Below are 24,629 nucleotides of genomic sequence, written 5' to 3' on the forward strand. Positions count from 1 at the left end.
TAAATATATATGTATTTTTCTCGATTGAAATTTTTACGAATTTCGTTTTGAATTTGAAAGATTTGTAAAATTCAATACAAATGTAATCGTATACAATTTTCAACAAAATATACTAAAATACTACTAATTAAAATTACTAAATACGTTTTGTAAATGGTTGGATAAAGTTAAATGTTATTAGAAGACTGGATTCGATTTTAAAATATTTTCGAAGCTCGACTTGACATTGCACTGTTCGATCTGTAAAAATCATATCGTAAACCATATTCAACAGATATGTTATTCGCGACGTGGTGTTTATGATATTATAAGAACGTATGCAATCACAATTGCAGCAAGCGTTGTCGTCGCGGCCTTCACCGCAACCGCTCCTCAATTTTTTCCACAATTGTTATTACGTTTTACCGGCAACGTCCCCGCCACAGTCCGCGCGCGCTCTACACAGTTCGTTTACAAGTCTTTAACAATAATGTTTTACCATGTGCATTAAATAACGCACAATTAACGTCGCACGCGGGTGCACAGTGTGACGTATACACTGCGTGTAACAAAAAATTCGTAAACTTTTTTCGACAAGCCGTGTAGACCATAATATACCATAGTTCGTTTATGAAACTTTGTAATATATATGTATATAAAGTAATCGCACACGTATTTTTATATCATCTTTAACTTAACATCTGCTGCAGAACAATGGTTAAGTTCTGCGGTGCGTGTTAATGGCACACGGTCAGCTACGTCGTCGTCGTCGTTCGTTCAACACTTACAACGACGACGATGACGTTTGAAAACACGACACGACCACAGTCGCCGACCAATCAATATACGAGTATATAAGGTGCGCGCGGTCGTGCACCAGAACCTCGTGATGTACAACACTAATTCTGCAATAATGTAATATTATTATCCTAGCGTACCACTATGATGACGAGTCAATAAAAAATAAATAATATGGGAAAAAACGTACTGTCGACTATACGATTACATAAAGAGTTTGCCTAATATAAAAAACGACCAAAGGTACGCACACGTACCGCACGTAAATCGAACAATTAACCTATGTGTACAACTATGCACCACGCACTGTAAAATCTGCAGGGATCCATGTACTATCCATAAAAATAATGTATAATAGCACTAAATAATCTACGTACGGATATAATTAATGATATATAATATATTAATATAATATAATTAATAATAATCCCTGTACAGTATATAAATATTTTTTTTATGAAACATATTGAAACGTTTTCTCGTATTTATTACCTTGTTTTTTTAAAATTAATAATTAATTACATATAAACTACAGAAAAAAAACTTTATTCTTTTGAATAATAATTTATTTAAAGATTAAATATTTCAAATATTATTAACAGTTACTCAAATAACTAAGTTTCGGAAAGAAAGTGATTTTTTGCTAAAAAGTTCAAAATCGTCATGCCGTAGATAAGGCGTAAGTAATGTGAAATCTAAATACTCTAAGATTACGAGACATTAATATCCACGAGCTCCGAGGAAACGTCCTCCTAGACCTCCCTCCCCGTTAGTCCATATTTGACAAATGTCACGTGTGTTTAGCTATCTTGTTATCCTTTTCGTCAAAGGTATTTGGTCCAGGTGCCGAGTAATTCAATAAGACTAGTCGGCAAGACCTCTCTAGCGTTCAACGTGAAACCCGTTTGAAATTCCTACTCATGTCTCAATTGCACGTTGTTTTTCGCCGCGTCGAGCACAACCGAATCGTTGGCGCCGATCTTCTTTCTCTTCTTGACCGCTAACGTACGCATTGTCGTGCAACGTAACAATCCGCGACGGTTCGTTGTATAACACAAGCCAATGATCAAGATCAAGAAGAATAATGTAGCGTACCGATTCGAAAAGTCGAATAGAGATAACTGCGGCGGTCACGCGGCTCGCACCGAGTGTCCGACAAACGCGCGTATGCACGAGTATGCGTTGCGAATGCATCGCGCAGAATTTCTCGGCGGTCCGCGATCTCACGGGCACCGGAGTACCGGCTCGTACGTTTATCGCACACGTGCATGTTCTCGACGTCGACCAAGCAGTTGCGTGATATAAACAAATAAATACACACATGTGTACGTATGTGAACGCCCAAACACAACAATTAAAACGTGTACGACGCAAAGCATTGAATAAGATATTATCAAAAGAAGATTGACGTGAGCAGGTCGTGCTAGCTAACCAAGCTAACCTTGGCGAAAATCAGGATCATTGGAAAAATAGTACAGGATAACGTACCACAAGGTAAACGACCACTTGGAAAGCCAAAATTACGCAGGTAAGAAAGTGAGACCAGAGATGGATTAGAAGGATTGGATAAGGAAATGTGAAGGCGAATTTGTTGAACGACACGGTCTCGAAAGCCGAAGAGAAGAAGAACAGTGCGATAACGTCAACAATCCACCTGGAAGAATAACCGTTTCTTTCGCGTCGTTCGCCGCGCCCTCGGCGCCGCGTCGACGGTAAAACGCGCGTACGGCTTTGTGCGCGACGGGACGACAACGGTTCGAGCGCAAAAGGTACACGACACAACGCACGTGTGTGCGCGCGCGTACGTATTAAACACTTGTAATAACATAACAACACTGTCGACGGGTGTTCTGCGCGCGTCGCGGAACGCGAGACCGTGGACGACGCACAGCAGGTGTGTGCCGTGGCAATCCGACACCGCGGCGACGGTACGTTCGTCTTCCAGTTTGAATTTCGTGTCTAATGGTGCGCGTACACGCCGGTCGGGTCAGGTGCGCGCGTGTGCACGGCAAAACATAACGGGTCCCACGGTTCGTTACGTTTTTTTTCCGTCTATTCTCTTTGCACCGACCCCGTCATCGTCGTCGCACTGCTCTGCTTTTCCACCGCCCACGCACGCATCTGCCGCGCAGGTAAACATACGTGCCACCCAGCACCTCGGTTCCGTGTGCGCGTGCGCGTGCGAGTGTGATTTCACCCCGTGGTCACCCCGCTTATAGGTCGGGGGAGGCTTTATTTCTTTCTTCTTTTCTCCGTATCCCCGTCGGTAGCGTAAAGTACCGTTTCCATGTGCATATTACACGTCGCATTGTGTGTACATACACTCGGGTGTACGCGCGTACCCCGGTTTCGTCGTACAGGTGTTTCCGACGGGATCCGTCGGCGCTGCATCGCGCGCGCGATTACATTGTACCGTTACGACGAGTGCACACCGCGGCGGGGAAATGAATCTGCGAAGGGATAAAAATATTTACCGACGAAATAAGTTTTTGTTTTAAAAATATGTTGTGTTAATATTTCACGTTTATTCCCATCCTCTTCGTCGAATACACGCGAATACATTTATATATATAGTATATATTTGTATACGCGTTTTTATCGGATGGTGCTAAAAACGTATATCTATTGACAGGGGTGTATTTAGATTTACTTCTAAGGGGAGAGGGGGGGGGGTAATTCAAATTTTTTCTTTAGTTTAGGCTCAACGTTTACAAATAAAATTTTTGGTAATATTTATATCAGGTGAATCCTTAATATTCGTGGTTTTTTTTTTTTTTTTTTTTTTGAATCTAATGCCGAATCCACTTAAAATGGTCTTTTGTGTGGTTCTTTTTTAACACCTATCTGTGTTTTGAAAGTTTCGCTTGTGTTTTATCTAATTTTTCACTAAGTATGGACTGGGTTTTTAATCAAAATAATATATATTATTTATCGTTATGGAACATATAAACGTTATAAGCAATTGAGTGTTTAACGCTATAAATAATTTGAACGTTATTCAATTTAAGCATTTAAATGTTATACAAATTTAAGCGTTTAAAAAATTTTCCGTTTACCGTTATTGACAATTAAAACGTTATGAACAATTTAGCGTTTTGTGTTATTTAAATTAGTGTAAAATCTAAAACGTTTTCAAATGTAGTAATACTATAAAATAAATCATAATTTTTGTTTCTTAATAAAATACCCAATATTTATATAAAAATTGTCTTGGTCTAAAAATTCTTTGGGGGGGATTGCCCCCATCACCCTCCTCAAATACGCCACTGTCTATTGATCGATGGAAATAAAAATAAATCTACTATGATCCGCAGCGTCGGTGGTATGGAGTGCAGCAGATATTATTATTATTTTTTCGTCATTACTTCCGCGCGGAAGGCGTTCTGCTCGAATATAACTATAAAAATAATACGTTTTTCCGCGACATTGTGCGCTGTGTACAAATATATATATATACCAATCTCGATTCTGAAAAAAAAAACAAAACGCGCGCTAGTGGTTTCAAGGGGCTAATACGATGATATCCGCGAAAACTTCGTGCTAGCGGAGCTCTTCCGTGAAAACAACTTATTACGTGTACACGTCGGAATTACACGTGGAAACTTACCACGCTTCGTTATCGCGGTAACGACGTTTCGTCCTACTGTGACGTTGGTGACGGATACATACGGGGGTGTGTAGAAGCGTTGAGTTATCGCTGTACGAACACGAATGCACTTGCGTTGTCCAAGCGTTGGTCCGAACACAAAGGCAACACTCCGGGGGTACCATTTACGATCGTGTCGACGATAATCTTACGTGTACGGTCTGTGTGTGCGTTAGTATGGGTCGTTAGGATGGTCGTACATGGTCGCGGTAACAACGACAACGTAGTGGTCGATCACAACAACAGTTGAAGACATGACAATGAAATAGCAATATTAAAGTGCAGTATTTGTGATGTGACGCACGTTGTACATACACAACAATACAAAAGTATATTCTATACGTTCCTTTGAGTACGGTGTACGTACGCTTGTACGTACAAGCGCGCAGGCGGCATCCTCGGCGCGCGAACGTGGCCGCCACCAGCAGTAGCCTAGGTGGCGGCGGCGGCAATGCGCGCGCGCGTTCGCGCGACGCCTCTGCTGTTGTGCTCGACTCGATGCCGCCTCCACCTCCCTTCTGCTATCGCAGCACTCTCTCCTCGTTCGCTCACTCCCTCTCGCTCTCTCTCTTTCACTTCTTTCCGTCCGTCGTCGTAAATACATACGTATACATTTATTTTTTCGCTCACTCTTCTCACTCGCACCACACACTCTCTTTCCCATTCTTCCGACACATGCACACACACGTACACATTAAAACACATACATTTTTATTTATTTATTTTTTATATATTCTCTCTCTTCCGCAAGACACTCCTTCTGCTTCTACTCACCACACGCTTTAACACGCGTACACACACGATCGTCGCTTTCTCTCTATCTCTGTCTTTCCTTATCGTGCAAACGCGCACCCACATTTATATATAAGCTAATATTCGCTAAGCGTGTGCTTGTGTATAATATCCTTTCCTATTCTCACCAAAACCTCCTCCCGCCCGTACACATGCACACACTATGCGTACGTACGTATAGATACACGTACGAATGTTCACACACATACATATGCGAACACGCGGGCGCGCGCGCAAATATACGTACGCGCACACACACGCATAGAAACGTATACTTCTCCGTCGACAGTACCGACGGTGAATGGCTATTACGCCGCCCACCGCCGCCGCCACCACTGCCGTCACCGCGCTGCCGCCCGCTGCCACGGACTACGTCAGTACTCAGTCACTGCGCTCGGCGGTTAGTTAGTGAGCTAGTGCTGTCCAACGTATGTTGTGTGTGGTACGCGCGTATTTACACCGTCGTCGTCGTCGTCGCCGCCGCCGCCGCCGCCGTCGTCCGAACGCCGTTTTCGCGTGTTACTTAATATACACACAGCCGTCGTCCACTACTACTACTAATACTACTGCTACTGTTACTGCTGTTTTACCATCGCAGTAGCATCGCGAATACACGTATAGTTTATAGTTTTTCGTTTTTTTTCTTATTAAATAATCGAGTCCGCTTCTGTTTTTGTTGCGACTAGAAATTCGAGCTTGTCAACAACAATTGTCGTCTTCATCACCGTCATGAACGCCGTGTAGTTAAGATGATACGTTATTGTACACACGTGTAAGACGAACCGAGAGTGCGGGTAACGTTGTTATATAACAATATTTTGTTGGTTTTTTTTTCGCACGTCGAACACTGTTTGCGCGGTTCGCCCGCGTCTTCTTGTCGTCGTTATTATTTTTGCACGCGTGCGATAACGCCGACCGCCGCCGATAACCTCGTACGGCTGCAAAGCTCCGACGTGTTCCCGTGCACCGCTACCGCGAGCGGGACACTCGGTTCACCGACGACTATCGGCCGCCGGACTCGTGAAAAACTGCGTGTGTTGACGGAACAATATGACCATCGCCGTCGTCGCGGATAACGACGAAGACGACACGCACCAACACCAGTAAAGCGCCAATAAACGTAAAACTGTTTCACGTGCACACCAACCAACGTATACGAGCGCGACCACTTATCGGTCCAATGCCGACCAACTCCAGTTCCTAGACGATGTCGGGTCGTCTGCACCTTCGCGCAGTAGCCGCACGAGAGAAAACCGTTACGGCATAACAAATGTCTTCGTCGTCGCCCATATCGTCTTCGTCGCCGTACTATCACCATCAGCAGCAGCAGCAGCAGCAACAGCAGCAGCAACAGTACAATAGTCATCATCAGCAACAACTCCAACACCACCTGCAGCAGCACCATGCGGGTGGCCCGTCGGCCGCCGTCACCGCCGCGGCCAACACCATACTGATGTCACCGTCCTCGGGTGCCACGGCCACGGGAACGCCACAGGGCGACGGGGACATGCAGCAGCAGCAGCAGGGATCAGTGGCGGCTAGCGCGGTGGCAGCTACGACCACTTCGTTGTTACAGCAGTGCTGTTCGCCACCTCCGTCGGGTACATCGTCCAGCGTCAGCGGGGTGCTGAGAAAAGGTACAAACAACCGTCGCACGCCGACCGTCCCTTCTCTGTAACATTACGTACTGGGTTTATGCACGCGCGCGTTGCCGTACAACGCGTCCTGTATAGGTATACTGTACACGCCGTGTCCGTGTTATGTAGGTTACGGGTTGATGTAATGTATTGTTGTTGCATTGTTGTGCCGTACTGCGGTGCTGCGTCATCGCGAAACGTACACACGAGCAGCGTAAACTTTTTTCGAGTTCAAGTCGTCGCCAGCCGTTATAATATTCATTACGTACACGTATATATGTATATGTATAATGGTTTTATTGTGCGTGCGCAAATAATAGACACGGACAGCGCCTCATAAGTCGGCCGCCGTCGTGAAACTTGCACGCGTAATCGATCTTTTCCGCGCGAAGACGATCCCCCCGTGCCCCGACCCGTTCGCGATGACGTATCCCACAGTCGCCTTCGCGCGCCCCGTCATTGTAACGACATTAGCAGAAAATGTCCTCGACGCAAGCAGGTAGCCCGTAACGCGCAACCGCGGTGGTGTGGTATACACGCACACGTACACGTATTTAGGTAGGTACCCATATAAATAATACCGCACGTTTATAAAGTTATTGCAGCGTTCGCGCTCGGTCGAAAAAAACTTTACCCCACGGTGCGTTTACCGGCCCGCGCGCGTTCGGTTTTCGATTTATATATTTTTTTCCCCCCGTACATTTCGTGCATGTACACGTTACCTTCGCCGCGTAATGTTATTATTGTTGTCATTATAATATTATTACATCGCACGTCGTGTAGAGTGTGTGGTCGTGACCATTACGAGAGGAACTCTCTCCAACTGTATACAAATATATATATATATATATATATATATATATATATAAAGAGATGACGCGCGCACGGAAAGAGAGAAGGCGGCAGTACAACGGAGGAGAATGTCCGACCGTTCGCCGCACGTCCGTTGCGTAATCCCAGTCGTCGTCGTAACAGCGAAAGTTTCTCCGCGCGCGCGTCGTTTATATCCGGTCACCGTCGCCGCCGCCGCCGCCGCCGCAGAAAATCAGAAAATCTTTCTCCGTGCGTGTACGCGTATGTCGTTTTGTCGGAGAAAAGAAAACATCGCGAACGCGGACGAGGGGAAAAAAATAATACTATATTCACTCGTGCGCGCACACGTTTCAGCGGTCGGAGCTCCAACGAAATGCGTAGCGCGCGTATCACAACATTTACAGTATTGTTATTGTTATTAATATCTTCTGCTCCTCTTTCCGAGACCTCGTTCGTTCCACCTGCCCCCCTCCCACTACATTTTTGATGGACGACGACAACGTCCGCGAGATAATTATTATTGTCATATTATTTATAGCCGCGAATTCCGCGAGCCCCGCGTTGCTCACTTTGAACAGTAACATTGCGCGCATTTCTCGACGCGCAACGTCCGAAAATCCGACCAGCGGCGTCTTTCTATTTTCTAGCGTATAACATAATCCGGCCGTTATCGCGTAAAAGCGTACGATTTGTACCAGGTTTGTGCCGACGCGACCCACGAGCAACGGTTTTAGCGCAGTCAATTGTTTCGATTGGATACGCGGAGAATCACTTTCGGCAGAAATGTTCTGCGTACGTCTGTAATCATTATTCATTTTCCCGTAATACAATCGCTGAATGCATACGTTATTGCCGACATTTATTGTGTTGCCCTGTATACGGAACAATTTCCCGTGCACGCTGCTGCTACGCCGAGTTTTACCAAACTCTTACACGGTTTTTTTTTCTCGTTGAATTTCGTCCGCCGAAATAGTATAATATTATATTCACGCGCTGCGGTTCACGTTCGTACGCGTACGGTGAGCGCCACGGAGAAAGTCTTAATGTGCCGATTGCGTAATTTCGTCACCACCGTTATGTAGAAACAACGCGGAAATAATAAAATAAATAAAAACAGCTATTCGTTCTCCGCGGCAGTCGACTGCGGGACCAACTGTGTCCGGCTGGCTGGCCACAATGTTATTATATACGACGCGTGAAGTTTACAAAACCGCCGCCGATGAAGTGTATCATCGTAATAGTATCATCATCGTCGTCGTCATCGTTTGATTGATTTCAGTGACGTTGCCGGCAGTTATAATACTGCAAGAACTCGATTATTAGTTGTCGGATTAATATCGCGCGAAAAAATCAAATCGTCGACGACTACGACGGTAATAGAGTTTATATCGTTAACGCCATGCAACACTATTGCTGTGCATTGCGTTTTGATTGACGAAATTCTAAGGAAAATAAAAAATCATTAATAAATATAGATGTATTATAAACTGTAACGTCGAATCGTCGCACTTCTATGCATTCAACATATATGTATGCACTAAATTCAGTTTTGTCTATGTGTGTAGCGTGTGCAGCGAAATTGGCATCTATACTGCAATGCATGTGAAAAGAAATGCACGCCGTCTTTGCCGTGCTCGTTCGAAACGTCGAACGAGTGGACTTTCCTCGAACCCATTGTCGTTGAACGGCACCACTGCATTCGCCGCCGCCGCCACCGTATGAATATTGAGCCGAGATATAATGACGTCGGACACAGGCGCATTATCTCGATCAAACCTTGGAACAGTGGCGACGTGCGCGCAGGGAACGCAAAATCCTTTTTTATTTATTTAGGTATATGCATAGGTACAAACATATAGTGATTGTATTTTATTTATTTCTTATCGTTGATTAGCTTATATATTTATTCATTTTATGCGTCGCTGCAGTGTTATGAAATCATAATTTTTGTACCAAAAGTTTGTGTTATGCCTGTGTCGTCTGTACTGCAAATACATATGGACACATCGGCATGCAGTCGCGTGTACGTATTATACTTAAATAACGTGTACATAATAATGTAGTTGTACGAAGTTACGGCGATGTAACATCGCGTTCCGCCGGAGGCATCTTTATCCGTGCAGTTCATCAATTTATACAACTATCGTGTTCTTAACTGCGTTGTGTTCATGCTTGTTAACGACGAGGGCGCGCGCTTGATTTCCTCAACGGATCAGCCTGTACGAAGAAAAGCATAGTAACTTTATGTATTCAGATGATCGCGCATTGTAATCGTACACGTCCCTCTAAAATAACGATGACAGCGATTAATTGTTCGTGTATTTTTAAATCGTGTGCATGTAAAAACAAAATAAAAAAATTAAAATTAAAATAATAAGCACGATGTAATCGTTTGTAACAATAACATAATGATATCACGCACTTTGACTAACCGCTGTCGTATAGTACACGATGAATATTATTATATCAACATTTCAGTGCCATATCACTATGTATATTTGTATAAATAGGTATTGTACGCGCACGCCGCGGCCGACCCTTGCAAAACCGTTACGCGCACGCGCGGTCAAAGTTGCAATCTATAGATTCATGATCGGTGACTCGCGGTGCAATGTTGTATTTGTACGTATGAATATTATCGTTAAAAAGTCGTTTTTAGACGCAACGTTTTAAATTATTATTTAACCGTGTTTGGAATACATTTCGAATACATAAATACAAACCCTTTACCTGAAATCAGTAAACGTTGCTCGTGCAACATTGCGATATTCACGAGCTCGCCGCGGTCGTTCCATGTATACATATATATACATGGATATATATATATATATATATATATATATATATACATGGATATATATATATATATATTTGCTCTGAGTGCTTAGCCGTATCAAACAATTTGTAATAATATATGTAAATGGAGACGGTTGTATACACGAAACGGTGCGTAATAACGTAATATATATGCGCGCGGTGCGGTGGTGAACAGGACCAAACTGTCTGGAAAATCTTTTGATTTCGACTTCCGAAGGTACAAAGTACATATTATTACATTAGGCGTGTCGCTGTCAGAGAACGAAAACGTTCACACACACACACTTTTGCAGACGGAACGCGGATTTCGCGTAAACCGTTTACCGCTCGTAACGCACACAGTTTCCGACGGATCTTATTCGATTTTCGTCCGGACCTAATGCGCTTATTGCATTCTCTTTCGTTCGTATGCTACGCGCGCATTGCATAGGTATATCGTTTCGAAAATCCGCACCAAACGCGCGCGTTGTACAAACATAAAAACAATATGTTGAAAGCGTTGCCGTCCCACGATTGGCAACCGATGTCGTCGTGCACACCACACGCTCGAGCGTAACATACAAATGCAAATGGGTCTCGGCGCGCAAGTGTGTGGCGGCGGTGTGCGGTACCGGCAGCCGGCAGAATACGTCGTCAGCAGACGCGCCGCCGCCGTGAGCGCGACCGGGCGTGTGCATCGGTTTTTGGCGCGTTACGTCCGCCGCGCAAACGGGCGTGTGTGCGTGTCCTGTCCCGCACGCGTTTCGTCGATCGCGCGCCGCGGCGATCGGGGACACTACTGTCCGCACCGCTCGTGCGCCGTGCCCGCGGTATTCTGTACGCAAACACGTACTGCGGCCTCAGCCACCGCCGAGGAGGCGACGCGCACGTACCTGTCCGAATCGTCCACAACCGCGTACGCCCGACCACCACCGCCACCGCCTCGTAAATACACGACCGTTCGTTGTCATGTTCGTCGCGTGGCCGACCGCGGCCGCGGACGATCCGTCGGCCATCGCGGCTGAAGACGCATTAACGCTACGAGAACAGCGTGAGCGCAACGAGCCGCCGGGGTACGCGTCGTCCGAGGCCAGTGACACGGACGATTCGATGTCCAGAATAGTGGCCGCCGCCTTACAGCAATGCGATGACCGGGACGGTGACGACGACGACGGTGAAACGGACGGTGATCACGTGACGCAATTCAGCCGATCGCCCGACGTCTGGTCGCGGTCCGATCCGTCTTTGTCACGTTCCGTCGCTGCTCTGCTACGACACGAGCAACAGCATCAGCAATGCGCGGACGACCAAATCGACGTGGCGGCCGGAGCGATTAAAGGTACAAGCCGCGCACAATTCCGAAAGTTCTTAATCCCCATTCTCGTTACGCCTTTAATCTCTTTGATGCGTTAATTATTTTTACGGAACACGCGTATACGGTATACAAACATAACGGATTACATCCTGAAGAGTGTATTATGATACGCTCGTTTTTCGTTAATTTTTTTATGTAAACATAAGCAAACACCGTAATCATTCATGGTGCATCCCATCACGTCATGTCAACATGAAAACATTTATATACATGAAGGTAGTAGGACGACGGTTTTTTTCTTTTTATAACGCCGACAGATTTTTTACCTTTCTTTTATTTATGTATATACGAGTGTGTCTATGAATATAATAAAAACGGTCAACTTGGTATGTTGAACGGCAGGGCCGCTGAGAGGGTGGAGCAGGGATGGCTGAAACTCCAGGACCCGTACCTCCAAGAAGGCCCGTCGTCTCAGCCTTTTACACGAAATTATTTTACAATCTCATTCGCCCTCGTAGTATAAGATGCAAATTTTTATACTTTTATTGTACTCTAAAATATGCACAAATGCAGTGGTATGGATATGTTGGCCAAACAAGTGTAAATTAAGGGGGCCTGGAATCGATCAGCTTCGAGGCTCTAAAAAGTTCTTGCCGGCCCTGTTCAACGGTTCCAAGGAATTAGACACGTATATTTTTCATCGAAAAAATCACCACTAACTTTTAAACTTTTTTAATACATACATTTTTTTTTTATCTTGCGTGATATGACCTTCGTGTGATAGTAACTGTGAACTTCGATCGCTTTATGTAATTATTATGTATTTATTTACGCAAATACATATTCACACGAATAATGAATAATAAAAAAAAAATTATATAGCTTCCACTGCAATATCTATCAAAGAGTAATATTAATGAGGCGGCTTTGGAGAGCAATGCGAAAAACATAAAAACCCCGTTTCGCACTGCAGCTTTTGACTTATAAATGTGTGTATAAATATAATACATGTCAAATATATATATATATATATAAATATATATTCTACATAGATATCAACGGACACGAGTAATATAATATAATATCATACACGCATAAATATCAATATTATCGGTATAAACAGAATAACATCGAACAAAGCTTTGACGCCTCTAGTGTTCTTATTATCCCGGGTTGATTGAATATTATATTATTAATATTGGTAGTGTGTAATTTCGCGTGTACGTAAATATCCTTTTAAAGGATGTACGTACGCACGGATTATATATTTTCGATTTAATTGACTATGTGGGCGCGCGTTCGTTTCTCGCTTCGTACCCATGAGCTTCGTACATTACTATATTTAGGCGAGCACGTCATTTGCATCCAAATAAACTTTCTTTTCGTATGTCCATCGCCTAGAGGTTTTTCGAAGTGGTAACGGTAGTTGAAGAAGGGCGGGCTGAAATCGTGAAACCGCGAAAACCAGACGTCTTTTGATGTTTACAAAACGCGTCCGACTTTACTGGGGTTCGATTTGTGTGGTTAATATTACTTGTATTATAATATTCAACAAAGATTTCGTCGATTGTTGTTTTCCCGCCGCGGTGATTCCTCATTCTCCTTCCTCCCCCCTCTTGGCACAGCTGTTTCGGTAGTTCGATTTATTCGTGTAGCGTTCGCGCGAACGAATCGCAAGATTAATAATGAAAACAATGATTGTTTTATACACTGTTGTTATAATATAAATTATCGTACGGTGAGTGCGCGGTGTTCTGGAAAAAAAAAACGACTGTACGAAGGTTTTCAACGAAACTCGTACGGCGGGGCGGCGTGCGAAACGCTAGCCGAACAACGGCGGCATTGGACCGTACAAAAATCCAACACGGCAAAATAATAAATTGTTGTACACCATCGCATAACGGTACCCGTTCATCGACGACGGTGGCGACTGCGGTCAGCTGTTGTCTTGCTCTCGCACGCGCACGCGCCTGCGACCATTAGACGGCGACAATGTACCGTTAGGAAACGAAATACAATGAAAATATATTATATTACCGCTCTTGCGAGTCTTTGCCTTTGCGGCAATGGCATTTCGTCACGATGGTATCATTATCTGTACATTACGAATGCGAAGATAGGAACCTGCGCGGCTGCTCGAACGCACGCAGGTTACCGGAGGATCCGGAGAGAAGGTGAAAAATGTACCGCTGAATCGTCGAGATCTATTAGTAATTATTGCACTGCACGGCTTACGGTTAGGCCAAGCGATTACGTACGCGGTTATTGAATCTCGTTTCACAGCAGAGCAAGCTTATGTACGTTTAATTCAACTTAACCGTTTTAAAGTGTAGACAAGCGAACCGAAAAAATAATAATCACGAATCGCGTTATACCTAATAGCAACGTACTACTATCACCAAGACTTAAAATTGTATTTTTGCTTAACGAATGTTTGCGGGGACATATTATGACACGCACATGGCCCCTTCCACCACTTGCATTTGCGGAAGTCCGTGTTATAATACTTTTAAAATAATTAATCTTGATAATACCGCGGACTTTTTATCTCTCCCATTCCATACGTTAATAACAATACATCCGAAGGGAACTTAATTTTCCGCGTTCCGACTAGTTTCCAGTTGCATTGACATTCGACGTGTGTAGATAATGCGTACATGCGTGAGAAGCGGACGAACGTTACAAGAAACACGCGTGAAAGGTCGAAAAGGTCGTCGTTAAAAGCTGCAATGAGAATTCGTGCGCACGCGTGTGTCCGTGAATGGTGTACGTGCGCGTGCGCGAGATGACTTTTCGTGGTAAACATATGCGTTTACGCCTAACAATATTGTATAGTATTTATATATATTTATATTATATATAATATATTATATTATATTATATTTATATTTTAGTATTTCATATGTGATTTCACAAAACAGTCATCGTTCGGCGGAGTTAGAAGCGGCGAGGTTAAACCATGCTGTGACTATTAACGGCTATAATTTGCGTATTCGGAGGCACAATTTAGGGATTTTGGAAGCTTAGTTTTGCGGATATTTCGATAAAAAATAATTATATTGATCCGTTCCATTTGCACATCTATGCAGTATGCAAACAATTTGAAACTACAGAAGCTGTACCTTTAATAAATATAAACTATATCGTCTTCGTAAATGTGGATTCTTAATTGAGAAAAGAAAAACAATTATTTATATTTTCCAATTTCAATGTCTTAACTAAGTTTTGTTTTAGTTGAAATAAACCAAATATCTGAATGTAAATGCAATCTTTAATTTACACAGTTTACTATGCATAGCTCACAAATGATTATACACCACCGCAAAAGTGACGAATGAACAGATTTCTTATAAACTCAAGATGTAATTCCCCTCCTGCTATGATGATGCAAAAACAACAACACGACGGAAGTAACGGAACAATGTGATTTCATAAAACCGTGATAAATCTATTGTTTGTGAAAATTACCAATTTTATAGATTAGAAAAAATAACCAATAGAACGATTCAAGATTTGTTGCGAACGGGAAAAATGACTATACGCGCAGGTACAACACTCCAGTATGAAGACGCTTCAACACCGTACGGGACCTTTTGGGCCCAGCCAATTAGATTTATCGGGCGGGCACTTGGTCGAGGTTCGGACGGCGGCGCACTGCAATGATAACGTACGGCTAATGAGATTAACTCTGCAACCGGTACAGCCGACGCACGGCACGTGACGAAAGGTTTTCTCACGCGCGTCTGACGACGAACGACCGACGCCGTGACTTTTCTGAACGCCCACGCACGTTCCACACCCGCCGTCGCCACCACCACTCTCAAGACTCTGAAGCTCCCCCTGCCCAACACCCCCGACTGACCAACCCTTCGCGATAAGCTCGACGTGTTGTTCCGCCATCTATCTCGCAGCTTTCGTCGTCGCGTCCTCGAGCGTGTCGTATGCGTAAACCGCGTGTTACATCGTTGCGCGCGCGGAATGGGTTGTCCTCGACGCTTTTTTTATTATTTCTTTTCCGTCACTCCGTGCACCGTTGGACGACTACGGATCACGACGGTGCTTTCACTTTACCACCACCCCTCCCTCACAAATCGTAAGTGACTCTCTCTCTCACTCTCTCTCTCTCTCTCTCTCTCTCTCCGTATAAGCGCTCGCCCGCGCGTCGTATCACACTAACATTTGAACGTACACGCACGCGTTCGCGCGCCTACCGGTACGGGGTACCGTTCCTTGCGTATACCGCGTACGTAATAAATGTACCTACACGTACGGTAGGTACGTGCGTGCACGCACGCGAATATTTACAAGAGACTCGGCAACGGCAGCGGTGAGCGGAGCGCACACATATAAATACCTATGCGCCGCGTAACGACCGTCGTCGGAAAAAGTTGCACACCGTCGCGATATACCCCCTCGGTCCATACCACCAGGTTACGCAATGCCGTTTTATTCATTGTTCATACGCTGTTTTTCATCAATTATTATTACTGTTTTTTTTTTTTTTTTTTACATAATCCAAGAGCAGACGAATCGACGGCGGGCGGTATTATTGTAATTATTTATTTTTATATTACTATTATTATGGTATTGTAATATTGTACGCCGCTGTAGAGTTATGGTTTAGAAGTACGTGCATGGTGCGTGCTCACAACTATGTACAGCTATAATATACGCGCTATTACTGCAGTATCGCGTTGTACGCTAACGGTTTTTTCTTTCTTTCATTATACCGTTTTAGAAAGTAGTCGTCGACGAGAGACTTATTTCTTATTTAGACTCTCAGTCAACCGAAGAATGTACAATGATTTTACAATGTTGTGTTTTTTTTCCTCGTTTCGTTTCGTACGCGACCACATGATTTTGGGTAGACGAGATTGCTCTAGTTGTAACATATGTACGTAAACCTGTCAACGGTTTGGAAACGTTATCTCGTTGATACTTTAGAAAGGTCATTTTTCGAATTTCCCAATAGTTTAATAAACACTTTCGAAAAACTACTGACATTATGTTACGAAAAAAAATAACGATTTAATATACATCTGTGTTCAACGAAATCGTTCTCGATTATTTCGTTGTCAGTCGTTAATATTAGTAATCATTGAGTTGTGATTATTACCACCACGGAATGTGTTAATGACATTATTATTAATAAGTATTTTTTATTAGATTAATTTCGATTAAATAAACAATTTTACACTTAAAATGTAGAGACAAGGTTAAAAAAACAGGGTTCAATCATAATCATATCACATCAAGATAAAAATTAGTTAACACCAAAAATATCAAACAACACGTTCATTTTATTAAAAATTTTCAACATTTGAATTGACATTAATTAAAAAAATTATAAAACGGCATGTAGTTTCAGCTAATAATTCATGATTAAATGTTTTGTTAGTGCTTAATACTTACCATTCTAATATAAATTGTATTAAACATTTAATAAGTTTTAATAATATTTGTATGTACCACGTAGACATTGTAGATATCGTACTTGATAATCCTTAAGATTTTAGACCAAATTATAATTATAACCAATAATTTTAGGAACTATTTGTTAGTTACAAGATATTTCTTACACTTGAAAAGTTAAAAATTAAAACTCTTACGTAGTATTGTAAAAAAAAAGTAATAAAAACAATCGAAAATGATTGTATTTCATGGAAAGTACTCACGATTTGTAAACATTAAATATGAAATGTATTTTTATGTCTTGAATAAAATGGTTAAAAAATATTCTTATTTTATATATATTTATATTTGTATATAACTAAATTAAATACATTTAAAAAAAACTAAGCTACACTAAATCTAAACTAAATAACCTAAATAAATAATAATAAATAATAATAAATATTTAATAATCCTAAATAAGGACAGAAACAAGACAACCACAATATACTTATAATGCATTATTATACTATACATTTACTTATTTGATATTTTAATAGAAAGAACTTTTATAATCGTGAAACCTTGTTTATACAAAATTATGATTATTAAAGCTTGGCTCATCATTTATTTTTTATTGTATTATATTTTGAGAGATATGACAATGATAATCATTGGAATAAAAATTTGAAGAACTTCTGTTTATCAAATAAAAAACATAAACAGAAGTTTTTTAATCGACTAAAATACATTATCTATACTTTATACTGTAGAATTTTATTAAAATTGATCACTTTATTATTTATTTATAATTCCCACGTAGTGTGTGGTACCTAACAGAAATTCGGAAATTCTACATTGGTGACTATCTTCCACCGAAAATAACAATATGATCCTTAAGAAATAGCCTCTTCATCTTAATACATAATAATACGAGTATTACGAGATATTTTACACGGAGTTGTTTATTCCGCTCGACAGTACTTCCTGGTTTTTAATTTAATTTTTTTTTTTTATTATTGCAATGATGATATGACTATAATTTATAGTAGGAACGACGGTACTCGCGAATTTGTTATAATATCCGGTTTCCGGAAATCGACTTTATAATGCTGGAAGGTGGGGCGTATATGGTTTTAGTCGTACATTGCCGTAAATGTTGTTTCGATATTATACTATTAAAACTTAGTTAAGGCCCCATTCAAATTAATTACGCGCAGCAATTTCCTTTGCGTTATAAGTGAAAATACGCAACGGTTTTAAACGTGAATTTAATTGTTTCTATTGATTTTTTGTAAATAATCGAGATGAAGAAGAAAAATCAATTTATGCTGTATTTTTAATAACAATTTTATTAAAAAAAATAGTACCATTTTGAATAATATGCATTTGAAAAAGGTTGTCTTTTATCCATTCTTGTTACAGTTTAAGGCCGATATATTTGTGTATTGTCAAAAAAAATGAAACTATCTATGTTTTTTATTCCATAAAATGAAGTGTTGATTTTTTGTTCTTCCTCTTACGATTTTTTTTTTTTTTATATAGTTTTGTAAATGGGACGAATAACTTGAGCATACTTTCAGAATGATTTTTTCCATACTACACCCACCTAATCAACAACATACCCTATTTCATACCCTCTCATTATATAATAAGCCCTCGAAATAACTATATAAATGGCTAATCCTTCTGTTAAAACGTTATAAATTGTCGAGACGGCTGGTTTCAAAACACCACCTTCGTTATTAGGTCATATGTTGTGCACAAGGAAGGGTTGCGACAACCATAATAGTACTGCAGTCTGCAGGTACCTAACATAAAGTTATAACGTACATCCGTTAAAAAAATAATACAGTGCGGTTTTACACGTGTTATATTAAAATTTGTTTTTTATCGTTTTCGTACGACGAAAATATTGCGTTTGCAGCTATATATTAATAAAATCAACTATAATGTTCAACGCTGTTTAGATTATATACATATGCGATAGTTCTGGAGGGTTTTTACTGTATCAGTCGATCTGTAGTGTCCCGAGCGCTGCAGAATTACCTATAAATATATTAATTTCCTACATTTTCTTTTTGCGCATTATTTAATACTAATCATGTTGCATATACGAGATCACAGACATATTTCAATAAACAACCAAAGAGATTGTCATTAGGTAATATGCGCGTATCTGTCGTGTAATACATAAATACGAAACCGCAACTACGTCAGTCGCTTCAGCACATTTTGTTTTCGTTTCCATGTGCACTTAATCGGGATATACACACGTGTAATCACTGATAACGTGCATTGGCATCGTTTATTAAAAACGGTAATATTTCAAGTTTCTCGTCAAAAGTTTATAGGTACACAGTTAACGTTATTATTTTTTTTTTTATGTATATACGCAGTGGATAGAGGGACAGTGACTGGGAGAGACGTATCCGTTTAAACACACGCGGAAATGCGGATTATTACACATAAGTATACATGCACGTTTAATATAATATAATGTAGGATAAACGGTTTGAATTATCACGCCAAGTTCCTCGCACGGATAAAATATTATATAATGCAGCGGTTACAACCCCGCATGCACCCCAATTGTCTTTTGACTGCATGTGTCCTACACGCAGGATATTTTATCGAATTATGTATTATTATGGATATTTGTTCGCGCGCGTATATATATACAGTGTATACATATTTTATAATATAATATATATTATAATCATGCAGGAAGCGTGCATGTTTAATATAATATCGTCGTGACGAGTTAGGTTTATGGTTCTATACAATTATTTTATGGTACAATGTAAAATATATACCACAGCGCTTTTTCGATCAATCGGACTTTTTTGCAAACACGCGCAGCTGAAGTGAATAATAATTTATACTTATTTTTCTACTGCTACCGCACTTCTCACCATATTCTCCGTACGTGTTATATACCTATCATTATTATAACTATATTTACTAACCGTCTGCGGTGCCACTCGCGGTTGTCGTCATCATACTTGGAGTGCACTTTCAACGACCACGAGACGACGTTTTAATACAATGTGGGTTTTCTTCAACACGTATACCCTATAGCTATATACGACTAAATACTCACCATTCACCCTCTCTTCCCCGGTGATCCTTATTCGTGTCATTCTCCGTACATTGAACACGGCACAATGTAATGCTCTCGTCTAGTCAAATCTCCGAGGAACCAGAAGATGGTTAAAAAATTCAAGGAGTTGAGTTGTATTATATAAACATGATATCGAGAAGGATAGAAGGGATTTTAATGGGATAATAATTTAATTCGATATATCTGCGACGTTTGACATAACACGAATCTTTGTATTACTGTGTACACCATTAACTTTTGTCATCATATTATATAACATTCGTTATGTTATGTTTATGGCGAATATGGACATCGATATGCGTCCCAGTTGGTAAGGATGACCCTGAAGGAGTGGTATCCTATAGATTGATCACTTCCTTCGTGTACACAAGCTATAATATATACAGGTAAACTTGATGTATCATACCCTAATGTGTAAAGATAATACTTCGGTAGTAATATAATTTCCATTCTTTTTTTTACCTACCTACTCAAAATGTTGCTGTCCTTGAGTGAAATTGCATTCCCACCAACCTTTGCTCTATAGAAAAGCCAAAAACGTATAGTATGAGTATACCTAATATGTCTACGCTATTCTTTGTGACCAGTTGCAAGTATCTTTTAGTTCTATGCTTGTAAACCCATTCAAATTGTTTGTAACTATTTTCATTACATTTCCATTGCATTACATTTGTGACGTTAAATTAAATTGAAACGAAACACCTTGTCTCGAGAAATTAATTTTTTTATTAACTTTCACGTACGATCAATTGATGTATAGATACACAATCGAGGAAGAGACGTCAAAACAAATTCCTTTTAAAATTTCTCGTACATTCTAAACCATTTTCTGCTTTTGGACTTTGGACACATCAAAATTCTATACTTTGTACTATAACATATGGGTGCGTGTGCATGTAGAAAGTTCTTATTTTAGCGCACTCGACTCGTGCGGCTATAGAATAACGATCTCACATCAAAGTCTAAAAAAAAAACATAATTCACGCCGTATTACACGTCGACTTTATTCACTGCATTAATAACAATAACGGTAATAATTATTTGTTAATATTATTATTATTATTGTAGAGTTTATATTTTAATTTTAATTAAGTTTAAATTTAAATTTAAGAGTTTTATTTTATTGTTACTTCAGTGCGACGCGCCTCGGTGTAATATGTCATATTTTCACATACTCAAGTCAAATGCTGCGAGTATATACAATTAATATTATTATACAGTTATTGTATGCACACAATATAATAGAGAATGGCACATTTCTCTTCGCGACGATGATAATAATAATAATAATAATAATATTAATAACATTACCATACGAGCACGAATTCACAAACAAATATTATTATTATTATATGATCATCTTGCTGCAGTTTAGACCGTACACTCGATACTGTGCGCTTATAAACTATCTCTGGCATAACTGCACTGTTCCACGTAGTTTAACTACTCGGTGTTTCGTTTATTAGTTAACTGTTCGTTATTCGGAATATTTTAATAACCGTGGTTCGTAACACGTTCGATAATATCATTTGTGCTCTTCTTTTTAGTTTATCAGCCTATACGTCAGTGATCTTACAAGCTGTATTGTATTTATATTATGATATCTGCACCGGATGTTGTAGCAGCAGCGTTGTAGAAATGTTTTTTTCCTTTCTACGGGAAACAGAATTATGTGCGCGCTCGCGATACCGTAATATTGCGAATTCGCAAAGCTATAAAAATTCGATTCGATCGCCCGCGTCGCGTGTAATATTATATAATGCTGGTGAGCGAACGCGCAACACGACGATTCTAATCGCTCGCAGATTTTACTCGTTATGCGTGCTGCGAGAATTGTGTAAGTTTGCGGAACTCGGACTCGTACCGTGGTCGCGGGTAAGTATATATATACGTTTCGTTACCACCACCATGCCACCGCCTTACCTGTTGTTATTACATTGTGTACAGCATTATTTCGCGTGTAATTCGTGTACGACGGTGTACAAAATGTACGAGGAGGCAGGGGAATACGTTAATTTTATCCCATATAGTTTTTACGTGGCGCGTTTAACGGGGCTCATACGATAGTTGTTGCAGATGTATTAAAATAATTATCATCGACGTATAAATTACACTATACATTCGCAATTTCGTGAACAACAACAATGCTAAACGATAACGATGTTTTATAATATACATATATACGTATATTTACGTATCTCCGGTAGTAGAAAGTGAAGTTTAATGTACACGCTTAACTTGCAACAATTATGTAATAAAATCGCACGCACAAACTCCATCCGGTTGTACCGCCGGAGAACGTTTTTTTTTTTTTTTTTTTTTTTTATAACTGTTATTACTTCGAGTGATGGAAAGAGTAGTGTACAGTTGTTTCGCAGAACGGCGGTGGCGGTTTCCCGTTACGTGGCGTTTTCATCCCGTTTCTTTTCGGTGATCACGCGAAGACGTCCGTCATCGTAATGATCGAAACGTTTGACACAACATAACAAAACAAACGAAAAGTTGTACGTTTACGAACGAATCCAAACAGACCCCCACAGGGGTGCATTCCGCGTTTCTTGTACTGACGTACATTACACTCGGTCCGCGTACTATGCGAAAAAAATGCGTATCAACTGACTGCAGCTGGTGTAGGTGCAGTTAGTCGCATGAGTCTGCAAGTGTGGGCACACACGCACACACGCTCACACGATTAGGCGTGCATAGAGTATACTCGCAATGATACTGTGTTACGCGTGGCGGTGGTGGCGTCGTCGTCGGTCGCGCGGAAACACTATCAAGTGCGGCCGCCGCCGCCGACGCCGCCGACTACATAAAGTCATTGGCCTCTCACGCGCGCAAATATACGCGCACACACACACACACACACACACAAACACGCACACACACACACACACACATACACACACACAACACACTCGCGCGCGGACACGGACACGGAAACACATACACACGTATACGAACACGTACTGCAGTACGTGTGTGCGTGTGTATTATACATGTATAATACACATGTACATACGTATTCGCCGGTACAGAGCGTTGTGCCATGCCGAAATCGTCCTATGCGTTGTTTGTCGGCTCGCAGGAGTAGTGGTGGCTAGAGGTGTTTATTTGCGCAACAAAAGCCGCTGTAGCCGATTCTCCTTTATACGGCCGCCGCCGCCTAGTGTTTATTATTATAATAATAACGCTTGGTCAGTGTACGCGTATGGTACTTGTGTGAGAGTGTGTGTGTGTGTACGAGTATCATGTACTATTATCGTTATTACATGTGCGCTAAGGAAAATCTCTCGTTGACCCTCGCCGCCGAAGAGCGTACAGTGCTGAATATCGTACCGTTATATTTACTCTTTGAGTTTTTGTCACGATAATGTGAGGTGTATTATAAAAAAAAAAAAAGAAAAACAGCCGAAAATAAATACCATCGCGCAATACGCGTAATGATCGCATTACGATGATAATTTTAATTTTTTCACTAAAACAAAAAAATATGGTACAATAAAACGTATGACGGTAGCGCATAATGACACAATAATGCAACGACGACGTATTAATAATATGTGAGGTGAATATACGGTGAAAAACAGCGGCGACGTGCACCGACGTACTTTTACCGTGAGCCGCCACCGCCACGACTTGTCCCCTCCGCCGTCATAAGAGTAGTTGCCGCTAACACTACTGACCTACTTTCTACTATACGGCGGCGGCGGCGAAGGTAGTGGCTGCTTCGTCGTCGCGTACTTTTTCGTTATTTTTTTTTTCACATTATTCACGGCACACGCTATATTTGTCGACGTCAATTCTCGTATACATATACCCGAATACCGGATCGTCGGCCCGGAATATTACAAAACACCAGCGGAAAGGTTTACGTGTGAATGAGCGACTAATAGCAAAAACTTCGGGACCAACCGTGATAATAATTATAACATTAGACGGACGCGTGTTGTAGATAATTTATAAGTAGTATCTGTAGTTATACTAGTACGTAGTAGTACTAGTAGTAGAAGTAGTATTATATATAGTAGTATATACGATTCGTTCAGCTCAATATTATATGTATATTTTTATACAATACAAATATATATACGCGCACGTCGGACGCTACCATCGCGTGTGTGTGCGCGCGCGCGCGCGCGTCCCGTTCAGGCCCGCTTAAAGTTTGGCTATTTTCGGCGGACACTGTCCGAGATAACATCTTTGCGCGGTCGCGTCGAATATTAATTTTTTCGCAATCGCCGTCGCTGCACAGTTTTCGTGCGTACAACATACGCATAAAACAATACGCGGCCAATAGCACACGATACACACATAAATCAATGTACCAATCGAACA

At 41.1% G+C, this 24,629-nt stretch overlaps 1 protein-coding gene across 5 annotated transcripts in view; it reads left to right on the forward strand.

The window, feature by feature from the left end:
• The window catches only part of LOC112685560 (probable nuclear hormone receptor HR3), a 62,507-nt gene that overhangs the window by 18,275 nt on the left and 19,603 nt on the right, over nt 1-24,629 (forward strand). Inside the window, exon 1 of one of the 5 annotated variants that reach the window (XM_025557492.1) lies at nt 5,587-6,852. The exons of 3 other annotated variants lie outside the window; for them this stretch is intronic. In XM_025557492.1, the coding sequence (XP_025413277.1) occupies nt 6,486-6,852 (367 nt within the window). In that variant the 5' untranslated portion in view covers nt 5,587-6,485. Of the gene's footprint in view, nt 1-5,586; nt 6,853-11,163; nt 11,801-24,629 lie in introns of those variants that run through there. One more of the 5 variants, XM_025557491.1, reaches the window with a different exon arrangement.

Source organism: Sipha flava, unplaced genomic scaffold (genome assembly GCF_003268045.1).
Source record: "Sipha flava isolate LNK unplaced genomic scaffold, YSA_version1 282_pilon_pilon, whole genome shotgun sequence".
NCBI classification, from domain to species: Eukaryota; Metazoa; Arthropoda; class Insecta; order Hemiptera; family Aphididae; genus Sipha; species Sipha flava.